Below are 14,927 nucleotides of genomic sequence, written 5' to 3' on the forward strand. Positions count from 1 at the left end.
TTCAAAAGCTTTATGTAAGGAACATTTGAAACATGGCAATGGTAAATAAATACATACATACATACATACATACATACATACATACATACATACATACATACATACATACATACATACATACTGTACATACATACATACATACATACATACATACATACATACATACATACATACATACATACATACATACATACATACATACATACATACATGTACATACAAAGTTAAAGTGCATTTCATTTTTCATTGCTATCTACATAAAAAGGTGCAGTACTTGGTTGAGCTGGCTTGTAGTGACGGTGCAATATAATGTATAAAGGTATCTAACAAATTAGGAAAAACATTTGACGTTGATGTTGAACCACAACCCACTGAACCTGACATTTTTATTGCACTCCAGGTGGATAGCAACACCATTTGCAATCTTTGCTGGGATCAAGCAGAGAATTCACCGGAAAGCAGAGGATAACCCCGTATTGGAATTCTACTACACAACTCAGTATAAAAATCCTACTCAGGTAAATCCCACAGAAATATCTGACCTGCAACAGACAATAGGATAGCAAAAAACCACATTGTTTACTTCTCATTTCTGAATTTTGAGGGAGTTGTCCAATGCAGTTAAATAGTTATCTTTTCCTATTCATATAACTACATTCAAATTACATCAATTTGTATCATACCTACATCTATATATTGGCAAAACAGGCAGGTTCATGTGTCATGTGATCTATAAATACTGCTCTTATTTCATTTGCAGTGGTTATCAGTACAAGTCAGAGCTAACTGTATAATCTATTTAATTCCCCATCTAATCTCATCACAGTTCATGGAATTGATTCTCGTCAGGGTCCTTTTTTTATTTTTTATTTTTTTAGAACCATTTGCAACATTCTATTGTATGTGTAGGTCCCTGTATGTGTGTATGCTCCCTTCTTTACAGGCAGATATTGTTGGGCTGTCGAAGAAAAGCACTTTGTCAGTGAGACAAGTCGAGCGCTGGTTCAGGAAAAGACGCAGTCAAGACCGTCCTGGAGTTCTGAAGAAATTCACCGAAGCCAGGTCTCCCCCTCTCCCTCCCTCTTAATGCCTACCTTCCTTCAACTTTCTACCTCCTCCTCCTCCCTCTCGCATGTGTCAGTAATACTGAAAATGGATATGTTCAATCACTTCATTTACACACATCTTCATCTGTTTTCTATTTACTACAGTTGGAGGTTTGTCTTCTACCTGTCCGCATTCTTTGGAGGAATTGCAACATTGTACGATGTGAGTAGTTTATATGATTAGAAAAGACACATTTTCAGAAATAATTTCTTTTATAACCTTTTACATTAAAATATCCTGAAAAAATATAAATTTACCTTAATGTATTTGCAGAAAGAATGGTTTTATGATACACGGGAAGTATGGACAGGTTTTCCAAAGCAGGTTTGTATGCACTGTAGGTATAATGTGCTCCCCTCATACAGCATATCTCAGGAAATTCAATAGCATTCTTGTTTTGATATTCATTCTCTAAAACCTATGTTGTGTATAAATGCAATCTTTTAAAAAAAAATCCCATTTATGGATACATCACAACATTAGTTAAATTCATCCACATTTCCTTCACCATATTGCTGCATCTTAGTCCATAACACTGGTCATGCAAAATGAAATAAAGTGTGAGTTGGCAAAATTAATATCAGTAAGAGTATCAGTACCTTTAAAATTGTAACAAAAAGTAATTATTCCTGTCTGGCACATACTGTATACAGTACTTCTGATGTCAATCAATCAATCAATCACGTTTTATTTATATAGCGCTTAATCATGGCAGCAGACATTTCAAAGCGCTTTAACAGACAGAGAAACCTAACTGAACCCTCCAGAGCAAGCATAAGCGACAGTGGCGGGGAAAAACTCCCTCGATGAGGAAGAAACTCCGGGCAGGACCCAGACTCTTTTGGGCGGCCATCTGCCTCGACCGGTTGGGTGGAAAAGAAATCAAAGGAAGATAAGAACAGCATCAGAGAGAGAGAGACAGAGAGAGAGTGACAGATAGGCCAGATAGAGACAGTATCAATATGGTTAAGGTTGCTAAAGTCAAGGCACAATTACAGCTGCGTGGATGACTGTATGGTGGCACGGAGGAAGAAAGGAAGCAGGACCCCAGCCGATGGATAGTTGAGGGGTGGTACTGGTGGGCTTGGAGGAGAAGGTCCACAGCACATGGAGAGATGGGGGTGATACTGGTGGGCTCGGAGGTGCAGGTCCACGGTGGCTGGGCGGATGAGGGGTGGAACAGTAAGATGACACCAAGGAAGAGAGGCAGCAGGACCCCAGTTGATGGTTAGGTGAGGGGTGATACTGGTGGATGGGAGGTGTAGGTCCACAGCAGATGGTCCACAGCGGATGGGTGGATGAGGGGTGGAACAGTATGGTGGCGCGGAGGAAAAAGGAAGCCGGACCCCAGCCGATAATTAGGTTAGGGGTGGTACTGGTGGGATGGGAAGAGCAGGTCCATAGCAGATGGGTGGATGAGGGGTGAACCTGAGAAAAACCTGTGAGGACATAGAGCACAGAGACTCCAGGGAAGAATTTTAGTTAGTAGGGTGTGATTGGAGATTTGGAGAGTGAGATCGGAGAAGAGGAGGAGTAACAGAGATGGTTGGAGAGAAGGGGGAGGAGAGAGGAACTCAGTGGGTATGTATGTGTGTGTATGTATATATAATATATATATATATACATACAAACACACACACTGAGAGGAACTCAGTGAGTCTGGATGTTGAGTCTCCAGCAGTGTAGGTCTATATGAAAATAAACGTAGTAACCTAAGTTGCCATTAATTGTAAAATTTATGAAAAAGAAAAGTTTTAAGTCTAGTCTTAAATAGTGAGAGGGTGTCTGCCCCCCGAACTGAGGGAGGGAGGTGGTTCCACAATAGAGGGGCTTGATAGCAAAAGGCTCTAGCCCCCGTCCTACTTTTATAAATTCTAGGAACCTTCCAGATGGGGTTCATAATAACAGCCTTATCTTAGAAGCTATTCAACCTAAAAAAGAACTGTTTCAAATTGGGGGATGTGGCTGTGAGATTTGAAGTCCCTATCGTTTTTGGTGGTGTACAAAATACAGTAATAACTTTGTCATTCAAACTGTCCATCAGACACACTGATATAGCAGAATGAAATTCCTCATAATTTATTTATTTTTTATATGATTTGTGCATACATATCTGGTATTGCAAAAAAAGGATATCATTGGGTTGTTAACATAGTTATATTTTGGATATGTTCATAGTCTTCTATCGGTTATACTTACATGATATTAAACATGTAAAATGAATTTAGGCTCATTGAAGTTAATAATCTGTGTGTCATATGGAATGTTCATGGTTTACAAAATGGAAATAAAAAATGTGATAAAATCTAGAGGTCATTCAGCTGAGTTGTGTTACAATAACCACATTTAATAAAGAGACACAAAATTATTAAAGGGCATTATATTTTTCTTTTTTCTTTTTTCCGATAACATTCAACTAAGAACAAAGTAGCTGTTTTTTTGCACTAGGGGACAATATGTAAAGCTAAAAAAATTAAAGGGAACACTTAACTCATACATCCCAGAATTAAATATTAAAGGTGGACATCTTTATAAATGCCATATTTAAATTTTTGACAACAAAATAATCTAAAAACAATTAAGAAATTCAAAATCATCAACTTATTGAGAACTTGATTCAGATGACAGGCTAACTGTTAATGTGGCTCAGCCGTGTGTATTGCCTCCGCATGCCTGTATGTATTCTCTACAATGTCTGGGCTCCAGATGATACAGTGTCTCATGGGGGATTTCTTCACAGACCTGAATCAGTGCATCAATCAGCTCCTGGAAAATAATTGGTGCAGATAAACTAAGCCCCTGATTGGATTCAGTTTTGGTGAATGGGTGGGCCAGTCAATGGCATTAATGCATTCATCATTCAGGGGCTGGTGACACATTCTAGTCACAAGAGACATGCATTAGAAGGAACCCAGGGTCCAGTGCACCAGCATATGGTCTGACAAATAGTCTCAATATATCATCCTGGTACCTAACAGACATCAGGGCCAGTTTAGCGAGCAGATGGAAGTCTGTGCGGCACTCCAAGCATGTACCTTCCCAGACCATCACTAACCCACAACCAAACCAGAGGATATTGCAGACAGCAGAACCTTGTCCAAGGTGTCTCCAGAGTCTGTCACATGCCAAACGTGAACCTCCTCTCATTTGTAAAGAGAACAGGGCACTAGTGGCAAATCTGCCAATTATTCATTCATTTATTCATTTTCAACTGCTTCGTCCGCTATGGCGGATCGCGGGGGACTGGAGCCTGTCCCAGTTGACTGAGGGCGTGAGGTGGAGGAAACTCCGGGCAACAATGCCAATGCACCACGGAGCCACACAGAGACAGACAAACACACATGCACACACTCACACTTACTGTTAATTTGGGACTGTCCCATCAACCTGCGGCGCATGTCTTTGGAATTGGGAGGAAGCCGGAGAACCTGGAGAGAACCCGTGCAGTCACGGGGAGAAACAGGCAAACTCCGCACAGAGCGGGACTCGAACCCGGATCCACCTTGCTGTCCGGCGACAGTGATACCCACTGTGCCACAGTGACGCCCAACTGCCAAATATTCTTTGGCAAATGCCAATCACACTGCAGGGTGCCATGGTGTGAGTACAGGCCTCACTAACGGACTCATCCACTCTCATTTCTGTCTGTTTCTGACAGTTTGGCAGAAACATGCACATCAGTGGCTTTGCTGGAGGTTATTTTAACCCGGAGAACCCACAGTGACACCAGTGTAACACACACATTGAATGGATGTGGGTTATGTGTTAAAGGCTTCTGATAGGGCTCCCCCTGTTCCTCCTTCCTCCTTGAAACTGACCGTGGTTCTGCTGCTGTTGGAATGTTGCCCTCTTACCTCTGACCTCTCCATGGATCCTACTGTGCTGGCCTGTCTCCTGGAATCTCCTAAATGCTTTTGACACTATAGTGAGAGATGCAACAAATCTCCTGGCCACAGTGCATGTGAATGTTCCATCCTGGTGTATGTGGGCTACTGATACCTCCTCATTGTAACACTATGTGGCAAGGGTACTGGAAAAATGGAAAAATAGTCGAGGGCCAATCAGAGAAGATGTAGAGAGTGAATAGTCTGTAACCACAAAACCATTCGTTCATAGTTGTTGTCTTGCAGATTGCTTCTTCTTTCCACCCATTTGCACAGCAGCAGGTGAAATTGATTCACAATAAGCAATGCTTCCTAACTGGACAGATTTATGTCATAGGAGTTTGATTGACTTAGTTATTTTCTTGTGATTAAGTGTTCCAGTTATTCTTTTTAGCAGTTCATATAAACATCCTTGTATATTTCCCCAGAAGCAAACCTAGTCTTTCTGGGTAAAATATTTTGGAGACTAATTGAAGATAAAAAGTGATTTTTGATAATTATATTATATTATTTATATTTACTGTACATCATTTTGATACACCTCTTTTCTTGAAAATTATTTTAGCTCACTTCAGTGTAGATGGAATTTTCCCTAATAAATATCATAAGATGGTGCACATCTTACTATTGAAATTAACCCTAAAATAACCCTAACTCAATTGTTGTATTGACGTCACATAGCATACTTACAGGAATCAAATCCGTATTTCAACTAGTGTTTTTTTTAACCATGGCATAATGCTTATGAATAGTGATTATTCTTTTGATCACATGCACCTTGAAAAGAACACAGATTGTAGCACATATTTTGAATGAATGTAACTTCATTTTCAGGAGTCATGATTCATGTATGAAGACTCAATGTAAAATTGTCTTTATCAAACACAATTAGGCGGTGGTTTGCCAGTCTCTCTTCTTTATAAAACAGTTTGATTCTTCTTGTAAAATCAAAGCAAACTGACACTTCCAGTATATTAATAATAATAATAATAATAATATTATCTTTAGTAATGTTCATTATTTTTGTTGTATATTGTAGAGTTGGGTTGTAAATTTCAAAAGAATGGGGAAGAATGTAAAACTGGCCACTATATCAGTTTTCATTACATTACAAAATGAAGTTTTTTGATTAAACAAACTGTAATGGGTGTATACCCTACCTTCAGTATCTTTTAGCTGATTTGAAGATGACAACATACTGTAGAGTCAGCACTATACGTACATCAATAATTCCATCATTCCAGTTAAGATGTATGTTAGGAGTAAGAAAACAGCTTTCATCAACAAAAATGTTTCTGTGATTACATTCTAGAGAAGCTTCATGTTACATACTATCTTTCTATATGACTTGGTTCCTGTGTCTCTATGTCTGCAGTCCATGCTGGAGTCTCAATACTGGTATTACATCTTGGAAATGAGCTTCTATGCATCTCTTCTTTTCAGTGTTACTTTTGATGTCAAAAGAAAGGTGAGTAGTCCTTGTCAGAGATTGGTTATCTCTTGTCCTCCTAATAACTTTCTGTGGTTGTAATTACTATTTATAAAATAGAAGAGTGATAAAAAGTCTTAATGGAATGTTCATACACACAAAGAAATGCAAACTTACTTTGGATTAGGAAATTTTAAAGTGGTTATTTCTACTGAGACTAGTACAGCATGTTACAATCCAAGCTAGTTGCAAATCAATGCTTTGTCACAGTGTATGTGTTACACCCTTCAATGAGGGGGTGAAAATAATCACAAATGTGGTGAGAGATATTTTCAGTCAGTAATCACTTTACTGCCAGCCGTAAAAGTACCAGCGAATCTCTGTGTACATATCATGACCTGAGTAGTCTCAGACGATCGGATAAAGACAAGCACTGTCGAACACTGTTAACATCAATTTGTCTAAGTTTTTAAGAATGACAAAAAAATAAACAATGAATTAAGTAACATTTTTAGCATTTTAACTTTTTACCCGTATTTTAAACATATCCTGAGTTTTTAATGCTTTTAAATGATTTTAAAACACAATGTTATTATTTCTCATTTCTAAACATTAATGTTATTATAAATCTATAATCAAATAACAGTCTATTAACTTACAGTCTTATTAGTATCATTATTATCATTTCTAACTTGTCACATGTGCATGAAACACAAATGCAACTGTGAAATAAACTGATGATCATGTACAGTCTAAAACAAAAAAGGGGGGTATGCTGGGGGACCACATGCCATTCCTCAAATGCCTGTTTTACTTACGTTTCAAACTAAATGAAATGACAAATGACACAAAACTGATAATATTATTTAATTCAATTTACTAATTTAATCTTTCTTGTATCTTGACTTAAAGAGGTGTGTCTATACAAGCTTTAAAAATGTTGATGATTTTATTTCTTTTCTTTTCTTTTGCTGTCTTTCAGGATTTTAAAGAACAAATTATCCACCATCTAGCCACGCTGGTCCTCTTATCTTTTTCATGGTGTGTCAACTTCATTCGTGTAGGAACATTGGTCATGCTTGTGCATGATGCCTCTGATGTTTTACTGGAGGTCAGTCACAGTACCATAAAACTTGAAACATCAACTTGATAATGCATGGCTTTCCAAAACGGCATGAATTCAAAGTGGCATTATGATGTATTGGCTGGTCTCCATTGTTTGAACAAACCAAAAGGGGGTCACGGAATAGGAAATTATGCATTGCCTGTCTAAAGGTTGGTTGTCAAGCAGGAGCAGAAAGGCACGGATGTGTTGGTTGTGATTGTCACATCTCTACAAAATGTAATTGATAAAAATATAAAATACATGTATATTTTTTAAGTTTTTTCATTTCTTAAGGCTGTTATATTCTTCCTCTTTTCCTTTCGGCTAATCCCTCCAGGGGTCACCACAGCCTCCATCTAACCCTGTCTTCTGCATCCTCTTCACTCACACCAGTACCCTCATGTCCTCTTTCACTACATCCATAAACCTCCTCTTTGGGCTTCCTCTAAGCCTCCTGCCTGGCAGTTCAAAACTCAGCATCCTTCTCCCACTATATTCATTATCTCTCCTCTGGACATGTCCAAACCATCCCAGTCTGGCCTATCTGACTTTATCTACAAAACGTCTAACATGTGCTGTCCCTCTGGTGTACTTATACCTGATCCTATCCATCCTGGTCACTCCCACTGAGAACCTCAGCATCTTCATCCCTGATGCAGTCCCACCTCCACTTTGAACTCCTTTGTCACACCTACAGTATACCTCACCACTGTCTTAGAGTCCTCATACATGTCCTGGACGGCTCTAACATACTTCTCTGCCACTCCAGACTTCATCATACAATACCACAGTTCATCTCTGGGCACCCTGTCATAAACCTTCACCAGATCTACAAAAAGACAATGCAGCTTCCTCTGGCCTTCTCTGTACTTCTCTGTCAGCATCCTAAAAGCAAATACAGTATTACCTCTGTACTCGACCATAATCCGTTCTGAGGTGGTGGTTGAGCACCGATTTGTTCGAACACCGAAACCAATTTTCCCATAAGAAATAATGGAAAGTATTTTAATCCATTCTTACCATTTAGAAAAATACCTAAAATATTATAAGAACGTGTATCTAAACAACAATGAAGACGTAAATGTGCACAACCAGTACATGATAAAGATAAAGCATTATAAACCATTTTGTATAATTTACTTACGTTTTGGAGAGTAGTTGATGGCACTAGCGTCATCATGGAAGGGGAATCCCCTTCCATGATGACGCTAGGTAACGCGCCTTCAGGGGTTTTCTCCCTTCTCTCTCTCTTCCGTGGAGGTGAATCTGGCTGGGCAGTAGCCTTCCTCTTTTCTTTAAGAAGGAACCTGTCCATTGTCAGTTGCTTCTGCTTCAAGATAGTGGAAATGGTTGACTTTGCCATTTCGTACTGCGACGTGAGGTCGGACACTCGTACACTACTTTCGTATTTTGCTATAATTTCCGTATGTCTTTGCGTACGTAATTTGCGTACGTGTTACTCCGCTGGCGGTCTGAGTCGAACTGACGCTTACCCGCTGGCTGTGGAGCGCGGCCGAGGAGCGCGTTCGGGTCGACTCGGCTAGTCGAGTACCAAAAATCTGTTCGGGGTCCGATACATTTTCTACTCGAATTTTTTGGTCGAGCACCGATTTGGTCGAGTATAGAGGCAGTCGAGTACAGAGGTATCACTGTACTGCATCTGTACTACTCATTTTTGGCATGAAACCATACTGCTGCTCACAAGTGCTAACTTCTGCCCTTAGTCTAGCTTCAACTACTCTTTCGCATAACTTCATTGTATGGCTCATCAGTTTAATTCCTCTGTACTTGCCACAACTCTGCACATCTCCCTTCTTCTTAAAAATGGGCACTAGCACACTACTCCTCCATTCCTCAGGCATCTTGTCACTATCTAAGATCCTTTTGAACAACCCATTCAGAAACTACTGCCACCTCTCCTGGACACTCGTGGACCTCCACGGGTATATCATCAGGACCAACTGCCTTTCCACTCTTCATCCTCTTCAATGCCCTCCTCACTTCTTCCTGAGTAATCTTTGCTACTTCCTGGTCTGCAACAGCCACCTCTTCTAGTCTTCTCTCTCTCATTTTCTTCATTCATCAACTCTTCAAAGTACTCTTTCCATCTTCCCATCACACTACTAGCACCTGTCATTAGACTTCCATCCCTATCCTTAATCACCCGAACCTGCTGCACATCCTTCCCATCTCTGTCTCTCTGTCTTGCCAACCTGTATAGATGTATACAGTCTCCCCATCCTTACTATTTGATCTAGCAAACAATTCATCATAAGCCTCTTGTTTGGCCTTTGCTACCTCTACTTTCACCTTACGCTGATTCCCCCTGTACTCCTGTCTACTCTCCTCAGTCCTCTCAGTGTCCCACTTTTTCTCAGCTAACCTAAGCTAACCTTATCTACTTATCTACTTTCCTTCCGGATGACATACGAAGTACCCTTCTACCTGTCTCCCTGATCATATTAGCTGTAGTTGTCCAATCATCTGGAAGCACCTCCTGACCATCCAGAGCCTGTCTTAACTCCGTCCTAAAAGTCATGCACTCTTTCTTTTCCAGATTCGATTATTTCATCCTCTGCTCTGCCTTTGACCTCTTCATTTTACTCACCACCAGAGTCATCCTACACACCACCATCCTGTGCTGTTTGGCTACACTCTCGCATACTACTACTTTGCAGTCTAATTATGATCTAATTCAGATTACACCATCTACACAAGATGTAGTCTACTTGTGTGGTCCTACCTCCACTCTTATAGGTAACCCTATGTTCCTGCCCCTTCTGGAAGAAAGTATTCACTGGAGCCATTTCCATCCTTTTTGTAAAGTCAGCTACCATCTGTCCTTCTGCGTTCCTCTCCTGGATACCAAACCCACCCATTACCTCCTTATCACCTCTGTTACCTGCACTAACATGTCCATTGAAGTCTGCACCAATGACAACTTTCTCATTTCTAGGTATGCTCTGCATCACTTCATCAAAGTCCAGCCAGAATTTCTTCCTCTCCTCCTGCTCACATCATACCGTGGAGCTTGACCACTAACAATATTGAACATCACACCTTCGATTTCTAGCTTCAGACTCATCACTCTATCTGACACTCTTTTTACCTCCGGGACATTCTGAACAAACTCTTCCTTCAAGATAAGGCCTACTCCATTTATCTTCCTATCTACACCATGATATAACAACTTGAACCCTGCTCCTAAACTTGCTATCTTTCCATCTGGTCTCCTGGACACACAGTATGTCTACCTTACTCCTCTGCATCATGTCAACCAACTCCCTACCTTTTCCTGTCATAGTTCCAACATTTAATGTCCCTACTCTCAGTCCTATACTCTAGGCATTCCGTTTCTATCTCTTTCTACAAACACACTTTCCTCCTCTCTTTCTTCGACCATCAGTATTCCAATTTACTGTAGGTGAACAGCACCGATGGCGGTCGTTGTTAACACAGGCCTCAAACGATCCAGGATGGAAGTCATTCACGTGTTTGATTTGACTAAAGTTTTATATCGGATGTCCTTCCTGACACAACCCTCCGTATTTATCCGGGCTTGGGACCAGCACAATAATACATTGGCTTGTGCCGTCTTGCGATTATATTTCTTAAGGTTGTTATATAACATTATGTAAAGGTATACAGTGCTAGACATTAACATTCATAAAGTTCATAACACATAAGGTTCACTATACTCATATGAAAACATCCAGATCTTTGCCTAAGTTATAAAGTCGCATAGCATTCAGCAAAGTAAGTGAAAGTCAAGCTCTTATTTGAATTATGGTTATGATGTTGTTTTAGTTTAGGTAGTTTTAACCCCTCGTGAAAATTGTTTTATGTATGAGTTGAACGTCAAATTCTGATCAAAAATAACGACTACATTCCTCACAGTGGTTTTCACCTCAATAGTGAGCCATCCAAGGGAAATACATCACTGGGCACTACATCCCTTACAGATCTTGGGTCGTGCACAATGACCTCAGTTTTACCAGATGGAAAAACTTTTTGGTCATCCAATCATTAGTCTCTTTAATACACTCCTGAAGTTTGTCCAGCTGACTGGCTTCATCAAGTTTGATCGATGGATACAATTGCGTTTCATGAAAATAACAATGGAAGTTTATGGAGTGTTTCCTTATGAAATTACCAAGAGGAAGCATATTTTAGATAAACAACATTGGACTAAGAACCAAGCCTTGAGGAACTCCATAACTAACTGCAGTGGACTGGGAGGAGTCATCATTAACGTTAACAAACTGGGAATGGTCATTTAAATAGTACTTAAACCACATCACTCCTGATCCCTTAATACAAATCGTTTTTTCCAGTTGTTTGAATAGAATATTGTGATCAGTTGTGTCAAAAGCTCCGCTAAGATCCAAGAAAACCAGTATAGAAACAAGTCCTCTGTCTGAAGCAGTTAGAAGGTCATTGCTAACCTTGACAAGTGCACTATGATGTTCCCTACAACCTGACTGGAAATTCTCAAATAAACTGTTGGTTTTAAGAAAACCACATTACTGATTAGTGACTATTTTCTCTAAGATCTTAGGTAAGAATGGGAGATTTGATATGGGTCGATATTTATTTGGAACAGCAAGGACAAGGTTGGGCTTTTTGAGACGTTGCTTGATTACAGCTACTTTAAAGGACTATGGTACATATCCGGTTGTTAATGACATACTAATTATATTAAGGAAGTGGCTGTTAAGTAAAGGGAAAGCTTCTTAAATGAGCTTGATGGAACTGTATCTAACAGACAGGAGGATGGTTTAGCTTAGAAGACTATTTTAGTCAGCTGACTGATCTGTATTGGAGAAAAGACATCCACAGAGACAAAAGGTTCGGGAGTCAAGTGGAGTTTTCTGGATCTAAGGGATTTAAGGAAGGACTAGAGTTGGTGGAGGACAGGACACTATTGATTTTGTCTCTGATGAGCAGGATCTTGTTATTGAAGAAATTCATAAAATCATTGCTGTGGAGACTTAATGGATTATTAGGCTCATACGCAATGTGGTTCTTTGTCAGTCTGGATAAAGTACTGAACAAGAATCTATGGTTATTTTTATTGTCCTCTATTAGTGACGAATAATAAGCTGCTCTAGCTGATCAAAGTGCCTTCCTGTATTTATGTAAACTATTTTGCCATGTTGAATGGTGTTCTCCTAGTTTAGTAGAATGCCATTTCCTCTCAAGTTTTCGAGTATGCCACTTTAATTGGTATTTATTGGAAGTAAACCAAGGAGTTTCAAGTTTCAAGTTTCAAGTTTATTTATTTTTATATAGCCCAGATTCACAAACGATGTCTCAAAGGGCTTTACAATCTGCACATGGACGATATCCCTCTGACCTTTGTGCACTGCAAGCAGTGCGACCCTCGCATCGGATAAGGAACAACTCCCCCCAAAAACCCTTTTAACAGGGGAAAAAATGGATGGGAGAAACCTCAGGAAGACTGCAGAGGAGGGACCCCTCTTCCAGGAGTGGACAGACGAAGCAATAGATACCGCATGTACAGATTAACAACACAATAATAATAACAGTAACAATAACAGTAACAATAAATGTATAACAAAGGCATGGCGATCCATCCAGTGGAGCGAGTCACCACCAGCCGATGAAGCACACAGAGGTCACCGATTGCCGAGGATCCACCACTCTGAGGACAGACCAAACAGTGCCTAAGTCATTCAGCTCAAAAAAGTTAAAGTCAAGGTTACTCTGGCAAAACCCCAAAACCACAGCAGAACCAACTGAGGCAGAACCAGCACTCCCCTAGTGGATGGTGAAACAGGACCACTGTACAGCTTGTGCTATCGCCAGCCATGGAAGCAGACAGAGGTAGCCGATTGCCGATGATCCACCACACAAAGGCCTGTGAGAGAGAACAGCAGAAGAAGGAAGAGAAACAGAGATAGCAGAGATAGCAGGGGCGAGAGTGGTGCTAGAGGGACCAGAATAGCAGAGAATTAATGGGAGGCAGGGGCCTAACTAAGAAATCCTATGACTCGTCGGCAGGACTAGGCTAAACCTAAACATTGAGACCGCCATCCCCGATATTACTTATATGTTAGGTCGAACAGATATGTTTTGAGTCTAGATTTAAAGACATTTACAGATTCAGACTGTCTAATATTTATAGGGAGGTTATTCCACAAGAAAGGGGCACGATAGGAGAAGGCCCTCTGGCCAGCTGACTTATTTTTAAATCTAGGAACACACAAGAGACCAGTATTCTGAGAGCGGAGAGCCCTAGTCGGCGTATAAGGTTTAACAAGATCAGACAGATAGGTTGGTGCAAGCCCATTAAGGCTTTTGTATGTTAGTAAGAGTACCTTAAAATCAGATCTAACATGAATCGGGAGCCAGTGTAATGCAGCCAAAACTGGGGTGATATGGTCAAATTTCCTAGTTTTAGTTAATATTCTTGCTGCTGTGTTCTGAACCATCTGAAGGCCCCTAGTTCTAGACCGAGGCAACCCTGATAACAGAACATTACAATAGTCAAGTCTATAGGACACAAAGGCATGAATCAAAATTTCTGCATCAGCCATGGCTAAAGAGGACCTAATTTTGGAAATATTATGTAGATGAAAGAAGGCGATCTTTGTCACCTCTTTAATATGCTTGTCAAAGGCAAGAGTCGAATCTAACGTTACTCCTAGGTTCTTGACTGTTGAACTATGGGTTATAAGACAGTTATCTACAGATATTGTTAGGTTTTGAAATTGGTTACTATGTCGTGCAGGGCCAATGATTAACATTTCAGTTTTGTCTGGGTTTAGGAGCAGGAAATTACTGGACATCCAACTATTCACAGCAGAAAGACAGGCCTCTAGTTTACTCAATTCAGATCGATCATCTGCTTTTATAGGCATATAAAGTTGTGTGTCATCCGCATAACAGTGGAAACCTATTCCAAAGCTGCGTATAATTTGACCAAGAGGTGCAACATACAGGGAGAATAGTAGAGGACCAAGGACAGACCCCTGAGGTACGCCATATTTGAAGTCGGAGAAGGCAGAAGTTTTATTATTGTAGGAGACACATTGTGTCCTATCAGATAGATAAGATTTTAACCAAGCCAGAGCTAACTCACAGACACCAAACTGTCTCTCCAGTCGGTTAAGGAGTATACAGTGATCTATAGTATCAAATGCTGCACTAAGATCCAAAAGAAGGAGAACAGAAGTGGTATCAGAGTCCAGATTTAATAGGAGATCATTCACAACTTTGGTAAGTGCTGTTTCAGTGGAATGGCGGGCCCGAAAAGCTGATTGGAATGGTTCGAAAAGACCGCTTAATGATAAATAATCTAAGAGCTGTTGAGATACTACCCTTTCTAGTATTTTAGATAAGAATGGAAGGTTAGAAACTGGTCTATAATTATTTAAAG

The 14,927-nt window shown here is 40.1% G+C and overlaps 1 protein-coding gene across 3 annotated transcripts in view; it reads left to right on the forward strand.

Moving 5' to 3' along the window:
- The window catches only part of cers3a (ceramide synthase 3a), a 77,941-nt gene that overhangs the window by 52,460 nt on the left and 10,554 nt on the right, over nt 1-14,927 (forward strand). For 2 of the 3 annotated variants that reach the window (XM_068315974.1, XM_068315892.1), the window contains 6 exons: nt 401-518; nt 944-1,062; nt 1,212-1,269; nt 1,381-1,431; nt 6,367-6,459; nt 7,403-7,531. In XM_068315974.1, coding sequence (XP_068172075.1) covers nt 401-518; nt 944-1,062; nt 1,212-1,269; nt 1,381-1,431; nt 6,367-6,459; nt 7,403-7,531 — 568 coding nt within the window. The remainder of the gene's footprint in view (nt 1-400; nt 519-943; nt 1,063-1,211; nt 1,270-1,380; nt 1,432-6,366; nt 6,460-7,402; nt 7,532-14,927) is intronic. The other variant, XM_068315817.1, reaches the window with a different exon arrangement.

The sequence above is a fragment of the Antennarius striatus genome, chromosome 1 (assembly GCF_040054535.1).
Source record: "Antennarius striatus isolate MH-2024 chromosome 1, ASM4005453v1, whole genome shotgun sequence".
Taxonomy (NCBI): Eukaryota; Metazoa; Chordata; class Actinopteri; order Lophiiformes; family Antennariidae; genus Antennarius; species Antennarius striatus.